Source organism: Bombina bombina, chromosome 11, assembly GCF_027579735.1.
Source record: "Bombina bombina isolate aBomBom1 chromosome 11, aBomBom1.pri, whole genome shotgun sequence".
NCBI classification, from domain to species: Eukaryota; Metazoa; Chordata; class Amphibia; order Anura; family Bombinatoridae; genus Bombina; species Bombina bombina.
In genome coordinates this window covers 126,806,643-126,831,117 of record NC_069509.1, presented here as the reverse complement: position 1 = coordinate 126,831,117, position 24,475 = coordinate 126,806,643, and the positions used below count along the sequence as shown (strand labels likewise).

The 24,475-nt window shown below is 38.9% G+C and overlaps 1 protein-coding gene across 1 annotated transcript in view; it reads right to left on the bottom strand.

The window, feature by feature from the left end:
• The window catches only part of TELO2 (telomere maintenance 2), a 172,000-nt gene that overhangs the window by 119,191 nt on the left and 28,334 nt on the right, over positions 1–24,475 (bottom strand). Inside the window, exons 5-9 of the mRNA XM_053694239.1 lie at positions 18,416–18,513; positions 18,054–18,122; positions 3,046–3,187; positions 2,821–2,957; positions 3–103 (exon numbers count right to left, since the gene is read on the bottom strand). Coding sequence (XP_053550214.1) covers positions 3–103; positions 2,821–2,957; positions 3,046–3,187; positions 18,054–18,122; positions 18,416–18,513 — 547 coding nt within the window. The remainder of the gene's footprint in view (positions 1–2; positions 104–2,820; positions 2,958–3,045; positions 3,188–18,053; positions 18,123–18,415; positions 18,514–24,475) is intronic.

Below are 24,475 nucleotides of genomic sequence, written 5' to 3'. Positions count from 1 at the left end.
ACCTTTTTATCGGAGTCTTCTCTATAGTAGGAGCATCTTGTGGGCAAACGCAAAGCGGCGTCAGCAGAGACTTCAATTCTTTGATCTCTTCGTCTTCTTCATACTAAAAACAAATATAACTATAGTTTTGTGGCAATACATATTAGCACAGTAGTCGGGGTGGGCTGTACTTGTGAAGTGTGATCTACTTGTGCATGTACTAAGCGTTAAATGTGATAATGCGCTTAATCTTATAAAACATGTTCTATTTGATGGTTGCATAATACACTTATACAATCACGTTTATAGGGTTCCATTTACTAAGCTGCAGACACAACTTGGGAGCCCTAGTGATGAAGGCTCACTCACATGACACTGCAAATGCAAGTTAAAAGGGACCTTAAAAACTAGACACATTTCATGCACCTCCCTCTAAATATGGGTTCCGCCATTTTGGAACCTAGGTTACACTGCAGGTATCAGAAGGAAAGTTGCTGCTCATGTGCAAACAAATCAGGACTGGATTGCAGTGAAAGCTAGATTTCAACATGACAGCACCCAGGACCAGAGAGAGGTGAGGAATAATCTCAATAATACACTTAAAAAATGTATGTGTTTAATTACCCTCTAAGAAGCACCAGCCTTTAGATAACTGCTCCTTAACCTGTCTTTAAAGAGATGGTATACACAGGCTTTGTTAACTGTAAATATAAAATTGTTGTAGAAAAAAAATGGATATGGGCACCTTTATTTTAAAGAAAAAATAGTACCTGGAAGGATTAAAAATTATCCATTGTTTACCACACTCACTCCCACCACAGCTGTTTCACTTAGAAAACCTATTCTGCTCAAGTGGTGACTTATTCACTGCTTATCCAATGTATGTGTGAGCCGTACGACAAGAATCAGATTTTTTTTATTTACATTTAATAAAGCCTATGTTTACCATCATGTTAAATTCTAGCAACTCCCCACAAACCTGGCTGACAGGGTACCTGACTGGGAACTTAGGGCTAACCCCGATATAACAGGAATTAGAGTGGGAGAAAAAGAATACAAAAAAATAGACCTCATTCTTTAAGACAGTATGTGGCAATACACCACACCATTCTCTTATGGGACAAACTGATCAAGGCCTTTCCATTAATCAATATGCGATCCAAGGTAACACCTCTAGTATCCATCAACTCAATAATAAACTCGCAAATACAGAAAGTGTGGGAAAACAAGGGCTTGTACCGTATTGCAGACAATTTTACACAACAGGATTTTGACATATGAACAATATGAAGAACTAGGAGATCCTGACAAAACTTATGGTTTCATTATTTGCAACTGAAATCCAGGGCACAAGAGATATTAGGAAACACAATAATGTCAAATAACACTATTTTTGAGTCACTATGTATATCAAGGGATTATAGGAAGGGTACAATTACCTTACTATATCCAATATTTAACATTAACGATAGGGGTGAAAAAAAACAGCACCATGATAAAATGGGAAAAAGTTCTAGGCAGATCATGGTCAGTAGAAACCTGGACACAAACATTCAAAGAGGTCTAACATTCTCCCCCAACGCAACGCTAAGAGAAAACTATCTCAAAGTGTTGAATAGATGGTATATCTATCCTACTAGCTAAGGCAGAGGAACGGGAGTATCATCTATGTTTTAGAGGTTTGCAGAGAAATGGGTACTTTTATGCCCATGTGGTGGTATTGTGACAGGGTCAAAAGGGTATGGGATTTTATCTCATCATATTTAAGTGTAATATTAGAGAAAGAAGTAGCCCTTGTTCCAGAGCAGGCCCTGTTGCACTTCCCTCTAGAAGGACCTCTAAGGAGGCACTCCAAACTAGTGAGTACGATATGTACTGTAACGCGCATGAGTATTGCCAAATACTGGAAAACTGATACCCCCTCTTTTGATTATATTGAAAAGAGAATTGAATACTACTATAATATGTCAAGCGCTACAGCAGAACTCCTGAACACTAAAGAACGCTTTATTGAGCATTGGGAACCTTATATTATGTATTTTGAAGGGGTAAGAGGAACAAGACAGAACACAACATAAAGCCCATCAAAGGATATGCCGCCCAGGAGGCGAACTAAAGTAGGATGAGTCCTCTCTTAATATAGAATTATTTAAGCCAGGCCACAACTTTTCTTTTAATGGGGTTGACGAGACAGTTGGTGGGGATACTATGAGAGGGCAGAATTTTACTGTACTTTGTTTTGAGACAAGATGCCTAGCGGTTGTATTAAGAAATCTGAGTTAAAATCTGATGTATCTACATTGCCTAAGACACTTTTATAGACTGTGTTATATTTGTTTATCACTATGTTCGTACTAAAATGTTAAACTCAATAAAAATGATTTCAATAAAATAAATAATGAAAAAATATTGCAAAGATGTTTTACTGTGTGATGTGTCTGAGGAAAACAGGTGAGTGTACGTGTGTGACATGCAAGGGACACAGGGCACAGGTGAGTGTACGTGTGTCACATATAAGGGACACAGGGCACAGGTGAGTGTACGTGTGTGACATGTAAGGGATGTAAGGCACAAGTTAGTGACACATCTCTTACAAATTTCTCCTGTTTATTTTTTTTCAAATCCTTTTTTAATGCTGCTATAGTGTCTTTTAAAATCGAGTCATACTCTTTATATTTAGATTCAAGCTTATATAAATCGAGTTCTACTTCTAAATTCTCTATTTGTTCCCTGACTAGTCTTAGTTGTTCATCCTTGAACGCTATGATCAATTCCAATAACTTGAATGAGCAATCAGACAAGGAAACTGAGGCTTTCACATAGCAGGGAAGTTACTGTTACCTGGAACGATAGGCTGGGAGCCTGAGAATCAATGTGACGGCTCAGGCATTCGGCAACCACCATCCCCAAATGTCTTATAGAGGGGACAGAGCTGTCCAGGTAATGACGAGTGCCAGACGTGAGTGCAGAGAGCAAATCTGCAGAGGAACATAGGAGAGAATGAAATAAACACTGAAAGGATCTCCCCTTCTGCACCCATCTGATCCCAGTACTGTCTGCTTTTACCCTGCTTGCAGTTCCCCAGTTCCTGCTGGTTCAGAAGGCTCAGACAGATGAGAATGGCACGGCTAAGATGTAGGTGCTGGGCATGGGGGGAATGTTTAACAACGGTGCCAGATGACCAGACTTCCAGAAGCTCATGCAGGACCTGGTAACAAACACACACAGTTTACAATTTTGTTGTTCTCTTGGTATTCTTTGTTGAAAGCTAAACCTAGGTAGGCTCATATGCTAAATTCTAAGCCCTTAAAGGCTACCGCTTATCTCAGTGCATTTTTACAGTTTCACAGCTAGACAGTGCTAGTTTATGTGTGCCACATAGATAACAATGTGCTAACTCTTGCGGAGTTATTTATGAGCCAGCACTGATTGGCTAAAATACAAGTCTGTCAAAGGAACTGAAATAAGGGTGTGGTCTGCAGAGGCTTATATACAAGGTAATCACAGAGGTAAAAAGTATATTAATATAATTTTGTTGGTTGTGCAAAACTGGGATATGGGTAATAAAGGGATTATCTATCTTTTTAAACATTAAAAATTCTGGAGTAGACTGTCCCTTTAACAGTATGCAAAGCAATGGCACCTCAGATTGCTCTTTCTTAAAGAGACATTGTACGCACATATATTCTCTGTTCCACCTATAAAAAAAATGTTTTACAGTGCTTTGGTCTTGTATAAAATGGACGTTCTAGTGCTGAACAACTATTTTTTTCTATGGAGGTTGCCTCTATCAGTCATTCATTGTACACAAACATACAATTCCGGTTATTATTAGCTTTTAATTAAAGGGACATAATACTCATATGCTAAATCACTTGAAACTGATGCCGTATAACTGTAAAAAGCTGACAGGAAAATATCACCTGAGCACCTCTATGTAAAAAAGGAAGATATTTTACCTCACAATCTCCTTAGCTCAGCAGAGTAAGTTCTGTGTAAAACGTTATACTCAGCTGCTCCCAGCTGCAGGTTAAAAAAAAAAAAAAATGAAGAAATGAACAGCAGCCAATCAGCATCAGCAGTGCTGAGGTCATGAACTCTTACTGTGATCTCATGAGATTTGACTTAACTCTCATGAGATTTCATTGTAAGCTTCCTTTACCTGATTGGTGAAATAATATGAGAGTTCACGAGGCTCATCCCCTAAGCTGTTCCAGGACAGACACACTAAAATGCTGCTTAGAAATCCTTTACAATGGGAGGTGGCTACTGAGGAACTTTTGAGGTAAAATATCTTTCTTTTTTACATAGAGATGTTCAGGAGATATTTTCTAGTCAGCTTTTTACAGCTATGCTGCATCACTTTCAAGTGTTTAAACATTTGGGTATTATGGCCCTTTAACCCTTTTCAGGGGGGAAAAGCAAAACAAAAATTAACATGTTTAACTACTGCTCATTTGTATACATGGTAGAACAATTTTGAGTACTACAAGAGTAAATCAATAAGTCTTAACCCTAATTGGGAAGCTGTGAGTTTACAATAATGCAGTAAATGTATATTGTTCTATAAGTAGAGAGAACAATTGAAAATAAACATTTTATATGAATCATTTTATTAAAGGGCCATAAACGTGTTCCAGAGAAGCAATGTATTACTAGGAGCTAGCTCAACACATCTGGTAAGCTAATGACAAGAGGCATATGTGTGCAGCCACCAATCAGCAGCTAGCTTTCAGTAGTGCACTCCTGCTCCTGAGCCTACCTTTGATATAAACTTGTCAAACGCTGTCTTAAAGGGACATAAAAAACATAATTTATGTAAGAACTTACCTGATAAATTCATTTCTTTCATATTAGCAAGAGTCCATGAGCTAGTGACGTATGGGATATACATTCCTACCAGGAGGGGCAAAGTTTCCCAAACCTTAAAATGCCTATAAATACACCCCTCACCACACCCACAATTCAGTTTAACGAATAGCCAAGAAGTGGGGTGATAAGAAAAAAGTGCGAAAGCATATAAAATAAGGAATTGGAATAATTGTGCTTTATACAAAAAAATCAAAACCACCACAAAAAAGGGCGGGCCTCATGGATTCTTGCTAATATGAAAGAAATGAATTTATCAGGTAAGTTCTTACATAAATTATGTTTTCTTTCATGTAATTAGCAAGAGTCCATGAGCTAGTGACGTATGGGATAATGATTACCCAAGATGTGGATCTTTCCACACAAGAGTCACTAGAGAGGGAGGGATAAAATAAAGACAGCCAATTCCTGCTGAAAATAATCCACACCCAGAATAAAATTTTAATGAAAAAACATAAGCAGAAGATTCAAACTGAAACCACTGCCTGAAGTACGTTTCTACCAAAAACTGCTTCAGAAGAAGAAAACACATCAAAATGGTAGAATTTAGTAAAAGTATGCAAAGAGGACCAAGTTGCTGTTTTGCAAATCTGATCAACCGAAGCTTCATTCTTAAACGCCCAGGAAGTAGAAACTGACCTAGTAGAAAGAGCTGTAATCCTTTGAGGCGGAGTGTTACCCGATTCAACATAGGCATGATGAAATAAAGATTTCAACCAAGATGCCAAAGAAATGGCAGAAGCTTTCTGGTCTTTTCTAGAACCGGAAAAGATGACAAATAGACTAGAAGTCTTTCGGAAAGACTTAGTAGCTTCAACATAATATTACAAAGCTCTAACAGCATCCAAAGAATGCAATGATTTCTCCTTAGAATTCATAGGATTAGGACATAATGAAGGAACCACAATTTCTCTACCAATGTTGTTAGAATTCACAACCTTAGGTAAAAAATTCAAAAGAAGTTCGCAGCACCGCCTTATCCTGATGCAAAATCAGAAAAGGAGACTCACAAAAAAGAGTAGATAATTCAGAGACTCTTCTGGCAGAAGAGATGGCCAAAAGAAACAAAACTTTCCAAGAAAGTAATATAACGACCAAAGAATGCATGGGTTCAAAAGGAGGAGCTTGAAGAGCCCCCAGAACCAAATTCAAACTCCAAGGAGGAGAAATTGACTTAATGACAAGTTTTATACGAACCAAAGGTTGTACAAAACAATGAATATCAGGAAGATTAGCAATCCTTCTGTGAAAAAGAACAGAAAGAGCAGAGATTTGTCTTTCAAGAAACTTGCGGACAAACCTTTATCTAAACCATCCTGAAGAAATATAAGTCTTCCAGACTCTATAATATATCTCTCTAGATACAGATTTACGAGCCTGTCACATAGTATCAATCACAGAGTCAGAGAAACCTCTTTGACCAAGAATCAAGTGTTCAAACTCCACACCTTAAAATTAAGGTTTTGAGATCCTGATCGAAAAAAAGAACCTTGAGACAGAAAGACTGGTCTTAACGGAAGAGTCCACAGCTGGCAAGAGGCCATCCGGACAAGATCCGCATACCAAAACCCGTGAGGTCATGCTGGAGCTACCAGCAGGACAAACGAGCATTCCTTTAGAATATTGGAGAATGCCCTTGGAAGAAGAACTAGAGGCGGAAAGATATAGGCAGGATGACACTTGTAAGGAAGAGATAATGCATCCACTGCCTCCGTCCGAGGATCCCGGGATCCGGACAGATACCAGGGAAGTTTCTTGTTTAGATGAGAAGCCATCAGATCTATTTCTGGGAGTTCCCACATTTGAACAATCTGAGGAAATACCTCTGGGTGAAGACCATTCGCCCAGGTGCAACGTTTGGCGACTGAGATAATCCGCTTTCCAATTGTCCATACCTGGGATATGAACCGCAGAGATTAGACAGGAGCTGGATTCCGCCTAAACCAAAATTCGAGATACTTCTTTCATAGCCAGAGGACTGTGAGTCCCTCCTTGATGATTGATGTATGCCACAGTTGTGACATTGTCTATCTGAAAACAAATGAACAACTCTCTCTTCAGAAGAGGCCAAGACTGAAGAGCTCTGAAAATTGCACGGAGTTCCAAAATATTGATCGGAAATCTCACCTCCTGAGATTCCCAAACCCCTTGTGCCGTCAGATACCCCCACACAGCTCCCCAACCTGTAAGACTTGCATCTGTTGAGATTATAGTCCAGGTCGGAAGAACAAAGAAGCCCCCTGAACTAAACGATGGTGATCTGTCCACCATGTCAGAGAGTGTCGTATAATCGGTTTAAAGATATTAATTGAGATATCTTTGAGTAATCCCTGCACCATTGGTTCAGCATACAGAGCTGAAGAGGTCGCATGTGAAAATGAGCAAAGGAGATTGCATCTGATGCGGCAGTCCTAAGACCTAAAATTTCCATGCATAAGGCTACCAAAGGGAATGATTGTGACTGAAGGTTTTGACAAGCTGATATCAATGTAAAACTTCTCTTGTCTGACAAGGACAGAGTCATAGACACTGAATCTATCTAGAAACCTAAAAAGGTTACCCTTGTCTGAGGAATCAATGAACTGATTGGTAAATTGATTCTCCAACCATGAACTTGAAGAAACAACACAAGTCGATTCGTATGAGATTCTTCGAAAATGAGAAGACTGAGCAAGTACCCAGATATCGTCCAATAAGGAAATACCAAAACCCTGTTCTCTGATTACAGAAAGAAGGGCACCGAGAACCTTTGAAAAAAATTCTTGGAACTGAGGATAGGCCAAACGGTAGAGCCACAAAACTGGTAATGCTTGTCTAAAAAGAGAATCTCAGACACTAAAAGTGATCTGGATGAATCGGAATATGCAGATACACATCCTGTAAATCTATTGTAGACATAATGCCCTTGCTAAACAAAAGGCAGGATAGTCCTACAGTAACCATCTTGAATGTTGGTATCCTTACATAACGATTCAATATTGATAGATCCGGAACTGGTCTGAAGGAATTGACCTTCTTTGGTACAATGAAGAGATAAAATAAAACCCCAGCCCCTGTTCCAGAACTGGAACTGGCATAATTACTCCAGCCAACTCTAGATCTGAAACACATTTCAGAAATGCTGAGCCTTTGCTGTGTTAACTGGGACACAGGAAAGAAAAAAATCTCTTAGCAGGAGGCTTTAACTGAAGCCAATTCTGTACCTTTCTGAAACAATGTTCTGAAACCAGAGATTGAGAACGGAATTGATCCAAATTTCTTTGAAGAAAACGTAATCTGCCCCATACCAGCTGAGCTGGAATAAGGTCCGCACCTTCATGGGTACTTAGGAGCTGGCTATAGGTTTTCTATAAGGCTTGGATATATTCCAAACTGGAAATAGTTCCCAAACTGATACCGCTCCTGAGGATGAAGGATCAGGCTTTTGTTCCTTATTGTGAGGAAAGGAACGAAAATGATTATTAGACCTAAATTTACCTTAGATTTTTTATCCTTTGGTAAAAAAGTTCCCTTCCTTCCAGAAACAGTTGAGATAATAATTTATTACCCTGGAAAGAAAGGGAAAGCAAAGTTGACTTAGAAGACATATCAGCATTCCAAGTTTAATCCATAAAGCTTTTCTAGCTAAAAATAGCTAGAGACATATACCTGACATCAACTCTAATGATATCAAAAGATGGTATCACCAATAAAATTATTAGCATGTTATAGAATAATAGTAACGCTATAAAATTATGATCTGTTACTTGTTGCGCTAAAGCTTCTAACCAAAAAGTTGAAGCTGCAGCAACATCCGCTAAAAATATAGCAGGTCTAAGAAGATTACCTGAACATAAGTAAGCTTTTCTTAGAAAGGATTCAATTTTCCTATCTAAAGGATCCTTAAATGGAGTACTATCTGCCGAAGGAATAGTAGCACATTTAGCAGGAGTAGAGACAGCCCCATAACCTTAGGGATTTTGTCCCAAAAAACTCTAATCTGTCAGATGGCACAGGATATAATTGCTTAAACGTTTAGGAGTAAAAGAATTACCCAAATTATTCCATTCCCTGGAAATTACTTCAGAAATAGCATCAGGGAGATTAAACACTTCTGGAATAACTACAGGAGATTTAAAAACCTTATTTAAACGTTTAGATTTAGTATCAAGAGGACCAGAATCCTCTATTTCTAATGCAATTAATACTTCTTTAAATAAAGAACGAATAAATTCCATCTTGAACAAATACAAAGATTTATCAGCATCAACCTCTGAGACAGAAACCTCTGAACCAGAAGAACCATTATCAGTATCAGAATGATGATGTTCATTTAAAAATTCATCTGAAAAAAGAGAAGTTTTAAAAGACTTTTATGTAAACTAGAAGGAGAAATAACAGACATAGCCCTCTTAATGGATTTAAAAAATAAAATCTCTTATGTTTATCAGGAACACTCTGAAAATTAGATGTTGACGGAACAGCAACAGGTAATGTAACAGTACTAAAGGAAATTTTATCTGCATTAATAAGTTTGTCATGACATGCAATACAAACAACAGCTGGAGAAACAGATACCAAAAATTATAGCAGATACACTTAGCTTGGTAGCTCCAGCACTAGACAGCGATTTTCCTGTAGTATCTTCTGACTCAGATGCAACGTGAGACATCTTGCAATATGTAAGAGAAAAAACAACATATAAAGCAAAATTGATCAAATTCCTTAAATGACAGTTTCAGGAATGGGAAAAAATGCCAAAGAACAAGCTTCTAGCAACCAGAAGCAATGAAAAAATAAGACTTAAATAATGTGGAGACAAAAGCGACGCCCTTATTTTTTAGCGCCAAATAAGACGCCCACATTATTTGGCGCCTAAATGCTTTTGGCGCCAAAAATGACGCCACATCCGGAACGCCGACATTTTTGGCGCAAAATAACGTCAAAAAATGACGCAACTTCCGGCGACACGTATGACGCCGGAAACGGAAAAGAATTTTTGCACCAAAAAAGTCCGCGCCAAGAATGACGCAATAAAATGAAGCATTTTCAGCCCCCGCAAGCCTAACAGCCCACAGGGAAAAAAGAGTCAAATTTTTGAAGGTAAGAAAAAATGATTAATTCAAATGCATTATCCCAAATATGAAACTGACTGTCTGAAAAATAAGGAAAGTTGAACATTCTGAGTCAAGGCAAATAAATGTTTGAATACATATATTTAGAACTTTATAAACAAAGTGCCCAACCATAGCTTAGAGTGTCACAGAAAATAAGATTTACTTACCCCAGGACACTCATCTACATGTTTGTAGAAAGCCAAACCAGTACTGAAACGAGAATCAGCAGAGGTAATGGTATATATAAGAGTATATCGTCGATCTGAAAAGGGAGGTAAGAGATGAATCTCTACGACCGATAACAGAGAACCTATGAAATAGACCCCGTAGAAGGAGATCACTGCATTCAAATAGGCAATACTCTCCTCACATCCCTCTGACATTCACTGCACGCTGAGAGGAAAACCGGGCTCCAACTTGCTGCGGAGCGCATATCAACGTAGAATCTAGCACAAACTTACTTCACCACCTCCATCGGAGGCAAAGTTTGTAAAACTGAATTGTGGGTGTGGTGAGGGGTGTATTTATAGGCATTTTAAGGTTTGGGAAACTTTGCCCCTCCTGGTAGGAATGTATATCCCATACGTCACTAGCTCATGGACTCTTGCTAATTACATGAAAGAAATAAGGCTCTTTAAAAATCTGACAGTTTAAAAGGGATAGTATAGTCCAAATTAAACTTTCATGATTCAGATAGGGAATGTAATTTTAAACAACTTTACAATGTAACATTATCATCAAATTTGCTTTGTACTCTTGGTATTCTTTGTTGAAAGCTTAACCTAGGTAGGCTCTTATGCTTATTTCTAAGCTCTGGATGCATTTGACAGTTTTTCACAGCTAGAGGGTGTTAGTTCATGTGTTTCATATAAAAAACATTGTGCTCACGCACGTGAACTTATTTAAGAGTCAGCACTAATTGCCAGAAGTGAAAGTCTGTCAAAAGATCTGAGTAAAAAATGTATTAATATAACAGTGCTGGTTATGCAAAACTGGTGAATGGTAAATAAAGGGATTATCTATCTTTTTAAATATCATTGTTGGTGTTTACTATCCCTTTAAATGTTTAAGCACTACTTTATATGCCGAAAAGTCACATTGGCAAGGATTCCCTGAGTTTTAATTTTACTTTATGGAGAATAAAAGTTTGCAATAATTTTTTTAATATTTAAGCAACTAATATAATTGAGTACATCATTATGCCTAGTATTTATATAGACCCAGATTACAAGTTGTGCGGTATGGCTTTACCACTAAAAAAATGTCCTTTGAGTGCGGAATGGTCAGCTACTTAATATTACAAATTGTGCGTTATGGCTGTACCTGTGAAAGGCAAAGAGAGAGGGTGATTCCTAGTGCAGACAAGTAAAGTGTAAATACCCCCTTAGATGGATCCCAAATAGGTGGGTACTCACAATATATGCAAGGAACGTTTACTGGGAATATTATGGTGTCCCAGTACACATATCAGCCAGTCAAAAGGTTCTTTATCCCCAGTGAACAGTGCGAACAGCAGATCCAAAAAGCAGGAGACTCCAGATACAAAGTTTTTTATATAAAAAAAAAGACTTTATATATAAAAATGGCAATAACATGCAATAATAATTACAAGTGTTGCCATTAAAATCAGAAAAAACTTGCTGCGCATTTCTCAGCGTTAACCACGCCGTTTCCTCAGGCTAGTTATACGGATTGCAGGCTGGAGACTCCTTTTTGTACTGCTGTGAACCAATTATAAATATGGAAACACCCTTTTTAACAGGTGATAGGTAAACTGCTATAATATAAACATATGATAATGATCTTTCAACATAAAGATGTTGAAAGATGAACCTAAAGATCATTAGCATATGTTTGTATTATAGCAGTTTACCTATCACCTGTTAAAAAGGGTGTTTCCATATTTATAATTGGTTCACAGGAGTCGCCCTCTCTCTTTGCCTTTCACAGACTACCGAATCCACTACTGATTTTAGGAGGAGCTGCAGTGCCCGTGTTGGTGCACAGTTTACTGGGACACTGCTGAGTTCCCAGACTGCTATCCTCGGCATTACCTTTGCCATTATACTCTGTGAGTATTATTCTATCATTAGTAGATACCAAGTCACATATGTATTGGCTACACTAGGAGGCGCCCTTTCTGTTCTTTTGTTATGGCTGTACCGCTAGCGTTATGGCCTATACCGCAACGATCCATTCCGCAATCAAAGACCAGTAGTTATGAATTTTGCAAAACAAAAACGCTTCACAAAACTCATAAAAAATATGTTATAAAGTACACTACACCCATAAACTACTTATTAACCCCTAAACTGCCACCCCCCACATAGTAAATACTAAAATAAACCTAATAACCCCTAATCCACCGCCCACCCACATCATGACTACCTAAATTAAAGTATTAACCCCTAACCTACCATCCCCCACATCACTAACACTAAATAAACCTATTAACCCCTAAACCGCCGGCCCTCACATTGCCAACACAAAATAAACCTATTAACACCTAAATGGCCGGCCGCCCACATCGCTTTTCCCTAAACCACCGGCCCCCCACATCGCGACTCCCTAAATAAACCTATTAACCCCTAAACAGCCGACCCCCCCACATCATGATTCCCTAAATAAATCTATTAACTCCAAAACCACCAGCCCCCCACATAGAGACAAACTAAATTAAACTATTAACCCCTAAACCTAACAACCTCTAATTTTAAATTAAAGTTACAATATAACTACCTTAAAATAAATAAAAACTTACCTGTGAAATAAAAAAAAACTAAGCTTAGACTATTAATAAACCTAACATTACTATTTTAAAAAAATAAAAGATACCAAAAATTAAAAAATCCTAACACTACGAATAATCAAACATTACAAAAAATAACAAACTCTATTACACAAAATAACAAAACCTAATATTACACAAAAAAACTAACTCTTAAATTGCACAAAATAACAAAATCTAATATTACACAAAATAACAAACTAAATTATCCAAAATAAAAAAAGATATTACTAATCTCATACCCTGTTTAAAATAAAAAAGCCACCTCAAAATAACAAAACCCCCTAATTTATAAATAAACTACCAATAGCCCTTAAACAGCTCTTTTACAAAAAAAACACAATACAAAGAACCGCTTAACAGTACAACCCCCACCCACCCAAAATAAAAAAGTCATAATTAAAAAAAACTAATCTACCCATTGCCCCATATATATCCATCTTCTTTCAGGCAGAGAAAAGTCTTCATCCAGGCGGATCCATCTTCATCCATCACGAGACCATCTTCTTTCTTCTTGCCTGAGGTCCAATTTGCGGATCAGATCAGCCAATAGGATGTAAGCAGCTCTCAACCTATTGGCTGATTTGAAATTTTCAGCCAATAGGAATGCAAGGTACCTCAATATAAAAGGGGTACACTTGCATTCAATCTTCAGTGTTCGGCGGATAATCGCATTAAGAGGACCTCCACATCGCTGATGACCTCCGCCGTTGAGGAGGACTACCGCTCCGGATCCATGCTTCGGAAAACCGCTCTGCACCTTTGGCAAGAAGAAAGAAGATGGTCCCACGATAAAGATGGATCCGCCTGGAAGAAGATGGATGTCCGGACTTCAGTAATGGTGAGTATATTTTTTGGGGTTAGTGTTAGTTTTTTGTTTGTTTGTTTTTTTGGGTGGTTTTTTATTTAGATTAGAGATTTTTTTTATTTTAATGGACAGTAAAAGAGCTGATTGCCCTTTCAAGGGCAATGCCCATACAAATGCCCCTTAAGGGTCAATGGATCGAATAGTTTTTTTTAGTTAGGTCTTTTTTATTTTGGGGGGTTGTAATGTTAGAGGGTACTTTGTATTTTTGTTGATAAAAGAGCTGTTAAAAACTTAGGGCAATGCCCTACAAAAGGACCTTTTAAGGGCTATTTGTACTTTATTTATAAATTAGGTGGTTTTGTTATTTTGGGTAGCTTTTTTTATTTTAAATGGGGTATTAGATAAGGAATATCTTTTTTTTATTTTTTTGATAATTTAATTTGTTATTTTGTGTAAAGTTAGATTTTGTTATTTTGTGTAGGGGGTCGGCAGTTTGGGGGTTAATAGCTTTATTTAGTGTTTTAGCGATGTGGGGGGACGGTGGCTTAGAGGTTAATATATTTATTTAATGTTGGCGATGGGGGGGGACGGTGGTTTAGAGGTTAATAGCTTTATTTAGTGTTGGCGATGTGGGGGGGTGGCAGTTTAGGGGTTATTAGACTAGGGGTTTATGTTAGGTTTTTACAAAACGTTATTTTCTCCATATAGACTTCAATGGGGAATGAATTAATGCGATCGCCATTTCGCAATCGAAGGTTTTAAGTTTTTTTCCTACATTGCACGACCACGCAAAGATAAAACTTTTTTTTGTGCAGTATGCGGCTTACTGCACAACAAAAAAGTTTTAGGGTGACTTGCAATACCGGCAGTATAGAAATAGCAGTACAGACAGATTTTGCACGGTGTGTATTCTACGGCTATACCGCACAACTTGTAATCTGGGTCATAGTGTTTTATATCCCTTTAAATGAAAGTTTTACCTCTGGCATTAACGTTAACAAGTTAAGAACTAAACTAAACTGCTATGTTTTACAAGACATTATATTTGCCTCAATAAAAATATCATGCAAAATTGTTTTTATTCAAATATAGCTATTTACCAAGAAAACCTTTAACGTACATGCACACAATACCTTTGTTATGTCTAAGAGGAAAACTATTAAAAAAATATTTCAAATTGTAAACTTTTATATCCCAAGCTAAAAAGTAGCTTTATGAAAGACACAAACTGGTACTTATTTTTATCCCAGCCAAAGTTAATACCAAACCATTCAAATGTTTTGAAGAGAACAACATTATAGATTGATGAAGCCTGAAAACAGTTTTGGACAAGAAACGCGTTGGTTATGTTTTAGCTGGTTGTGTATATAAAAAATTAGCAGATTTTACAAGAATGTTCTTAGTTTGTTTTTAATAAAAACAGTGGTTGGTACTGGCTAGACTATCTCTAAATGTGTGTTGGGATCCATTGTTTCAGTCAACTGTGGGACTTCTACTATACCCAAAAGCCACTAAAAGCAGATGAAGGTGCACTTTACTTGTGAATACTCTCAATTCAAGAGTGAATGCTGCTTTGTGGAAACATATTATACAAAAGAGAAAAAGTATGGGGGCTTACAGCACTATTCCCTACTAATAAAACATAGCCTTTATTAATAAACTAAAATCATTTTACAGAGGGTAATATCACATCTAATCACCCTGCTCACATACCACCCTCCTACTTGGTAAGATTATATAGTACTGAAAAAAGCAGAGTGAATAAGAAAATAAACAGAAAAAGTTAAAAAAGAAAGCATCACACTAATCCCAAAGAGTCCAGGCCGATATACTGGAACCTCTGCATCAGGTGGGATAGTGGAGAGGCCAGTTAGAAAAGATAGTGCAGCAAACAAGTTTCGGCCCTACATGCATATTAAACAATGTTTATTCTGTTTCAGATACTAAATCGAACACCAGACTTGTATTACTTAAGAGGAGTTGCCAGTTTCCGGAGATGTTATGAGACTACAGGGCATATTATTTGATTTAGATTTTGCACACCCGTTAGTTTCCTTTAAAGGGAAATAAAACCCAAACTTTTTATTTCATGATTCACATACAGTATACAATTTCATACAACTTTTCAATTTACTTTTATTATCTAATTTGCTTCATTCTCTTGTTATCCTTTCTTGAAAAATATACCTAGGTAGGCCCCAGATCAGCAATGCACTACTGGCAGTTAGCTAGCGATTGGTGGCTGAATTGAGATACCTCTTGTGATTGGCTCCCTTGATGTGTTCAGCTAGTAGTGTATTGTTGCTCCTTTTACATAGGATATTAAGAGAATGATGCAAATTTGATAATAGAAGTAAATAAGGATGTTTTTTTAAACTTTATGCTCTGTCTGAATCATGAAAGAAAAAACATTGTGTTTTATGCCCCTTTAAGTATTCCTCTCCTTTGCGGTTTAAGACACTATGTTGAACATTTCTTCTTTTGTAAATATTGATAATAATCAATACTGAAATACCACATTTCAGCTAAACTCACTAATGCAATCTAGAATTAAAAGGTATTTACAAATCAGGTTTCTAATGGATTCAAACTTAAACTACAGTCAGTTGTTCTGGCCTTTAAGTACCATAGGTGATGACATTTAGCTTAAAGTGAATGTAAATTTTGATGCTAAAGTGCCCGTTTTTTAAAACTTTGATTAAAAACAAGGGCACTTTAATTCATCAATATTTTCATTTCACTCCTGTTGTGAAAATAAACTTACTTTTTAATCTTCACAGCAGCTCCAGCTTCCTCCACCTGTTTCAAAGCCTCTTCCTGGGTCTAAAATGAGGTATCTGGCTTCCTCCAATCAGAGCAGTGAATCAGACACTGAATCCCCCGGGGGGGAATCTGTTATTGGAGGATGACCTATCAATCATTTCTGACATCAGAAATGGCTTGTGAGACCGGAGGAAGCAGCAGCTGCTGTGAAGATTAAAAAGTAAGTTTATTTTCACAACAGGAGTGAAATGTAAATTTTGATGAATTAAAGTGCCCCTGTTTTTAATCAAAGTTTTAAAAACCGGGCACTTTAGCATCAAAATTTACATTCACTTTAAGAGAACAAAACCATCAAAATCTACCTTTTCAGTTTTATCACTGAACAGATGATCACTGGATCTCCTATAACTTGATTAGTCAGTTCATATTTGCTAATTATGTAATGGCCAAGCAAGTTCTTTCATGCAAACACAGACATGATTGTATTACAGTCAAAGTTTTGGACCAAATTTTTTTAGGGCCTGCATACGTCCTCCAAGGTAGACTTCAACTTTATTACAGTCAGAAGTTTGGATAAGAATATAGATGTCGGTTTCCAGAAATACCATCTAAATGAATTTGATATTGGCCAGTATAAGACTTGTACTTTGGAAATAGCCTTCTTTTCGGGATATTCTTGTATTCCAGCAAACCTATAAATATATACACTCCAGTCTTCTCCCCATGCCCTTTTGAATGGGTGCACCACTCGGATGATTTTACTGACCACCCGCCTAAAATTTTAGCCAAGAGTAAGCTAAAATTGGCTAATATTAAACAATTTTTAATGTTTATTACTCAAATTCTCTTTAAATACATTTTTGTTAAATTATGCAATTAAGATGTGCTTCGGATAGTATTACACTGCCCCCCACCCCCGGCTACTTTATAATGCCACCCATCTGGCAACATTTTCTGTGGAGAACACTACACACTGTGGTATAAAATTGCTATGTGACTTTGTAAAAACTTACGTGATTACTTTTTTTTTATATGTTTAAGTATAAATAGTATTAAAGGGACACCGAACCCAAACATTTTCTTTTGTGATTCAGATAGAGCATACAATTTTAAGCAACTTTCTAATTTACTCCTATTATCAAATTTTTCTTCATTCTCTTGGTATCTTTATTTGAAAAGAAAGAATGTAAGTTTAGATGCCACCCCATTTTGGGTGAACAACCTGGGTTGTTCTTGCTGATTGGTGGATAAATTCACCCAACAATAAACAAGTGCTGTCCATGGGTCTGAACCAAACATTGGCTGGCTCCTTAGCTTAGATGTGTTCTTTTTTAAATAAAGATAGCAAGAGAACGAAGATTAATTGATAAGAGGAGTAAATTAGAAAGTTGCTTAAAATTGCAAGCTCTGAATCACAAAATAAAAAATGTGGGTTCAGTGTCCCTTTAAAGTATTGGAACATTCTGTGAGGTTCTTAGATTTTCTTTAGCGCAGGACTGATTGCTGCTAACACAATTTTAATGAGACCACTACCCAGCATTTCTACCTAAGGAACTACAAACAATCACATGATTTAAAGCCCAACTCTGCGAAATTAGAAGTCACGGAAGCAGAAGGAGGAATATAAAATAGGAAAGGTAACATGACAGGTTCAATATATGGCTAAAAATATATCTTCTCAAACAAAATAATAAATACGCAAAAAGATCTCATCTTGCTCCACTTAAGAACTAATCTTTTCAAAAATTACCTTAAGTAAAAGAGGTCTGCGGCTTTCATCCATTGACAGGTATCCCAAAATTGTCTGCAGCATCTCCTTCTGCAACCAGATAAAAAAGAAATGCATATAACTTAAATTAAGGGTAATCGCTCTTTAGCCTTCCAACAAATAGATTTTATATGACAAGATGCTTTTTTTATTAGGTCCTATACTGTGAACGTCAATTCTCTTTAAAGAACTGTCGCCCATATAGTAAAAAAAAAAAAAAACAGGTTGGTCCTATGAACGCTCATCATCCAGAAAGAAAGAAATTTATCGATAAGCATAAATTCTGTTTTCTTTCATAAGATGAAGAAAGTCCATAGGTGTCCATAACATGTGGGATACAATACCCAAGCTGAGAGTCCATGTGAAGTACAGATGCAACAAAATGATGGCAGTTCCCATTTGCTGGACATTGTGGCCTGAATGACTTTCCTGCCAAAAGACGCTTTGGAAGGCGCATAAATATCAAAATGTTCAAATTTAGAAAAGGTATGGAGAGAAGACCAAGTTGCCCCCTTGCAAATCTGTTCCAAGATAGCAAAATTTTTGAAGGTCCAAGTAGTAGAACAAAACCTTGTAGAATGAGCAATAACAGAATTTATGTTTACCTGATAAATTACTTTCTCCAACGGTGTGTCCGGTCCACGGCGTCATCCTTACTTGTGGGATATTCTCTTCCCCAACAGGAAATGGCAAAGAGCCCAGCAAAGCTGGTCACATGATCCCTCCTAGGCTCCGCCTACCCCAGTCATTCGACCGACGTTAAGGAGGAATATTTGCATAGGAGAAACCATATGTTACCGTGGTGACTGTAGTTAAAGAAAATAAATTATCAGACCTGATTAAAAAAACCAGGGCGGGCCGTGGACCGGACACACCGTTGGAGAAAGTAATTTATCAGGTAAACATAAATTCTGTTTTCTCCAACATAGGTGTGTCCGGTCCACGGCGTCATCCTTACTTGTGGGAACCAATACCAAAGCTTTAGGACACGGATGAAGGGAGGGAGCAAATCAGGTCACCTAAATGGAAGGCACCACGGCTTGCAAAACCTTTCTCCCAAAAATAGCCTCAGAAGAAGCAAAAGTATCAAATTTGTAAAATTTAGAAAAAGTGTGCAGTGAAGACCAAGTCGCTGCCTTACATATCTGATCAACAGAAGCCTCGTTCTTGAAGGCCCATGTGGAAGCCACAGCCCTAGTGGAGTGAGCTGTGATTCTTTCAGGAGGCTGCCGTCCGGCAGTCTCATAAGCCAATCGGATAATGCTTTTAATCCAGAAGGAGAGAGAGGTAGAAGTTGCTTTTTGACCTCTCCGTTTACCAGAATAAACAACAAACAAAGACAAAGTTTGTCTGAAATCCTTAGTAGCTGCTAAGTAAAATTTGAGAGCACGAACTACATCCAAGTTGTGCAACAAACGTTCCTTCTTTGAAACTGGATTAGGACACAAAGAAGGCACAACTATCTCCTGGTTAATGTTTTTGTTAGAAACAACTTTTGGAAGAAAACCAGGTTTAGTACGCAAAACCACCTTATCTGCATGGAACACCGGATAAGGAGAAGAACACTGCAGAGCAGATAATTCTGAAACTCTTCTAGCAGAAGAAATTGCAACCAAAAACAAAACTTTCCAAGATAATAACTTAATATCAACGGAATGTAAGGGTTCAAACGGAACCCCCTGAAGAACTGAAAGAACTAGGTTGAGACTCCAAGGAGGAGTCAAAATTTTGTAAACAGGCTTGATTCTAACCAGAGCCTGAACAAAGGCTAGAACATCTGGCACAGCTGCCAGCTTTTTGTGAAGTAACACAGACAAGGCAGAAATCTGTCCCATCAAGGAACTTGCAGATAATCCTTTTTCCAATCCTTCTCGAAGGAAGGATAGACTCTTAGGAATCTTAACCTTGTCCCAAGGGAATCCTGCAGATTCACACCAACAGATATACCAAATTATGTGGTAATTTTTCTGGTTACAGGCTTTCAGGCCTGAACAAGAGTATTAATAACAGAATCTGAGAACCCTCGCTTTGATAAGATCAAGCGTTCAATCTCCAAGCAGTCAGCTGGAGTGGGTCGAACGGACCTAGAACAAGAAGGTCTCGTCTCAAAGGTAGCTTCCATGGTGGAGCCGATGACATATTCACCAGATCTGCATACCAAGTCCTGCGTGGCCACGCAGGAGCTATCAAAATCACCGACGCCCTCTCCTGATTGATCCTGGCTACCAGCCTGGGGATGAGAGGAAACGGTGGGAACACATAAGCTAGTTTGAAGGTCCAAGGTGCTACTAGTGCATCCACTAGAGCCGCCTTGGGATCCCTGGATCTGTACCCGTAGTAAGGAACTCTGAAGTTCTGACGAGAGGCCATCAGATCCATGTCTGGAATGCCCCACGGTTGAGTGACTTGGGCAAAGATTTCCGGATGGAGTTCCCACTCCCCCGGATGCAATGTCTGACGACTCAGAAAATCCGCTTCCCAATTTTCCACTCCTGGGATGTGGATAGCAGACAGGTGGCAGGAGTGAGACTCCGCCCATAGAATGATTTTGGTCACTTCTTCCATCGCTAGGGAACTCCTTGTTCCCCCCTGATGGTTGATGTATGAACTTGGCCCTCGCTAGCTGAGGCCAAGCTTTGAGAGCATTGAATATCGCTCTCAGTTCCAGAATATTTATCGGTAGAAGAGATTCTACCCGAGACCAAAGACCCTGAGCTTTCAGGGATCCCCAGACCGCGCCCCAGCCCATCAGACTGGCGTCGGTCGTGACAATGACCCACTCTGGTCTGCGGAAGGTCATCCCTTGTGACAGGTTGTCCAGGGACAGCCACCAACGGAATGAGTCTCTGGTCCTCTGATTTACTTGTATCTTCGGAGACAAGTCTGAATAGTCCCCATTCCACTGACTGAGCATGAACAGTTGTAATGGTCTTAGATGAATGCGCACAAAAGGAACTATGTCCATTGCCGCTACCATCAAACCTATCACTTCCATGCACTGCGCTATGGAAGGAAGAGGAACGGAATGAAGTATCCGACAAGAGTCTAGAAGTTTTGTTTTTCTGGCTTCTGTCAGAAAAATCCTCATTTCTAAGGAGTCTATTATAGTTCCCAAGAAGGGAACCCTCGTTGACGGAGATAGAGAACTCTTTTCCACGTTCACTTTCCATCCGTGAGATCTGAGAAAGGAAGGGACGACGCTCGAATCAGAATGTCGTCCAAGTAAGGTACTACAGCAATGCCCCTTGGTCTTAGCACCGCCAGAAGGGACCCTAGTACCTATGAGAAAATCCTAGGAGCAGTGGCTAATCCGAAAGAAAACGCCACGAACTGGAAATGCTTGTCCAGGAATTCAAACCTTAGGAACCGATGATGTTCCTTGTGGATAGGAATATGTAGATACGCATCCTTGAAATCCACCTTGGTCATGAATTGACCTTCCTGGATGGAAGGAAGAAGTGTTCGAATGGTTTCCATCTTGAACGATGGAACCTTGAGAAACTTGTTCAAGATCTTGAGATCTAAGATTGGTCTGAACGTTCCCTCTTTTTTGGGAACTATGAACAGATTGGAGTAGAACCCCATCCCTTGTTCTCCTAATGGAACAGGATGAATCACTCCCATTTTTAGCAGGTCTTCTACCCAATGTAAGAATGCCTGTCTTCTTATGTGGTCTGAAGACAACTGAGACCTGTGGAACCTCCCCCTTGGAGGAAGCCCCTTGAACTCCAGAGAATAACCTTGGGAGACTATTTCTAGCGCCCAAGGATCCAGAACATCTCTTGCCCCAGCCTGAGCGAAGAGAGAGAGTCTGCCCCCCACCAGATCCGGTCCCGGATCGGGGGCCCGCATTTCATGCTGTCTTGGTAGCAGTGGCAGGTTTCCTGGCCTGCTTTCCTTTGTTCCAGCCTTGCATAGGTCTCCAGGCTGGATTGGCTTGAGAAGTATTACCTTCCTGCTTAGAGGACGTAGCCCTTGGGGCTGATCCGTTTCTGCGAAAGGGACGAAACTTAGGTTTATTTTTGGTCTTGAAAAGACCTATCCTGAGGAAGGGCGTGGCCCTTGCCCCCAGTGATATCAGAGATAATCTCTTTCAAGTCAGGGCCAAAGAGTGTTTTCCCCTTGAAAGGAATGTCAAGCAATTTGTTCTTGGAAGACGCATCTGCTGCCCAAGATTTTAACCAAAGCGCTCTGCGCCACAATAGCAAACCCAGAATTTTTTCGCCGCTAACCTAGCCAATTGCAAGGTGGCGTCTAGGGTGAAAGAATTAGCCAATTTAAGAGCACGAATTCTGTCCATAATCTCCTCATAAGAAGAAGAATTACTAATAATCGCCTTTCCTAGCTCATCAAACTAGAAACACGCGGCTGCAGTGACAGGGACAATGCATGCAATTGGTTGTAGAAGGGAACCTTGCTGAACAAACATCTTTAGCAGACCTTCTAATTTTTTATCCATAGGATCTTGGAAAGCACAACTATCTTCTATGGGTATAGTGGCGCGCTTGTGTAGAGTAGAAACCGCCCCCTCGACCTTGGGGACTGTCTGCCATCAGTCCTTTCTGGGGTCGACTATAGGAAAACAATTTTATAAATATGGGGGGAGGTACTAAAGGTATACCGGGCCTGTCCCATTCTTTACTAACAATGTACGCCACCCGCTTGGATATAGGAAAAGCTTCGGGGGGGCCCCGGGGCCTCTAAGAACTTTTCCATTTTACATAGTGGTTCTGGAATGACCAGATAATCACAATCATCCAAATTGGATAACACCTCCTTAAGCAGAGCGCGGAGATGTTCCAACTTAAATTTAAAAGTAATCACATCAGGTTCAGCTTGTTGAGAAATGTTTCCTGAATCTGAAATTTCTCCCTCAGACAAAACCTCCCTGGCCCCCTCAGACTGGTGTAGGGGCCCTTCAGAAACCATATCATCAGCGTTCTCATGCTCTACAGAATTTTCTAAAACAGAGCAGTCGCGCTTTCGCTGATAAGTGGGCATATTGGCTAAAATGTTTTTGATAGAATTATCCATTACAGCCGTTAAATGTTGCATAGTAAGGAGTATTGGCGCACTAGATGTACTAGGGGCCTCCTGTATGGGCAAGACTGGTGTAGACGAAGGAGGGGATGATGCAGTACCATGCTTACTCCCCTCACTTGAGGAATCATCTTGGGCATCATTTTTACTAAATTTTTTTATGACATAAAATACATATAGTTAAATGAGAAGGAACCTTGGTTTCCCCACAGTCAGAACACAATCTATCTGGTAGTTCAGACATGTTAAACAGGCATAAACTTGATAACAAAGCACAAAAAACGTTTTAAAATAAAACCGTTACTGTCACTTTAAATTTTAAACTAAACACACTTTATTACTGCAATTGCGAAAAAGTATGAAGGAATTGTTCAAAATTCACCAAAATTTCACCACAGTGTCTTAAAGCCTTAAAAGTATTGCACACCAAATTTGGAAGCTTTAACCCTTAAAATAACGGAACCGGAGCCGTTTTTATATTTAACCCCTTTACAGTCCCTGGAATCTGCTTTGCTGAGACCCAACCAAGCCCAAAGGGGAATACGGTACCAAATGATGCCTTCAGAAAGACTTTTCTATGTATCAGAGCTCCACACACATGCAGCTGCATGCCATGCTGTCCTCAAAAACAAGTGCGCCATACCGGCGCGAAAATGAGGCTCTGACTATGATTAGGGAAAGCCCCTAAAGAATAAGGTGTCAAAAACAGTGCCTGCCGATATAATCATATCAAAATACCCAGAATAAATGATTCCTCAAGGCTAAATATGTGTTAATAATGAATCGATTTAGCCCAGAAAAAGTCTACAGTCTTAATAAGCCCTTGTGAAGCCCTTATTTACTATCTTAATAAACATGGCTTACCGGATCCCATAGGGAAAATGACAGCTTCCAGCATTACATCGTCTTGTTAGAATGTGTCATACCTCAAGCAGTAAGAGACTGCACACTGTTCCCCCAACTGAAGTTAATTGCTCTCAACAGTCCTGTGTGGAACAGCCATGGATTTTAGTTACGGTGCTAAAATCATTTTCCTCATACAAACAGAAATCTTCATCTCTTTTCTGTTTCTGAGTAAATAGTACATACCAGCACTATTTTAAAATAACAAACTCTTGATTGAATAATAAAAACTACAGTTAAACACTAAAAAACTCTAAGCCATCTCCGTGGAGATGTTGCCTGTACAACGGCAAAGAGAATGACTGGGGTAGGCGGAGCCTAGGAGGGATCATGTGACCAGCTTTGCTGGGCTCTTTGCCATTTCCTGTTGGGGAAGAGAATATCCCACAAGTAAGGATGACGCCGTGGACCGGACACACCTATGTTGGAGAAAACTCTTTTTGGAGGCGGTTTTCCCACAA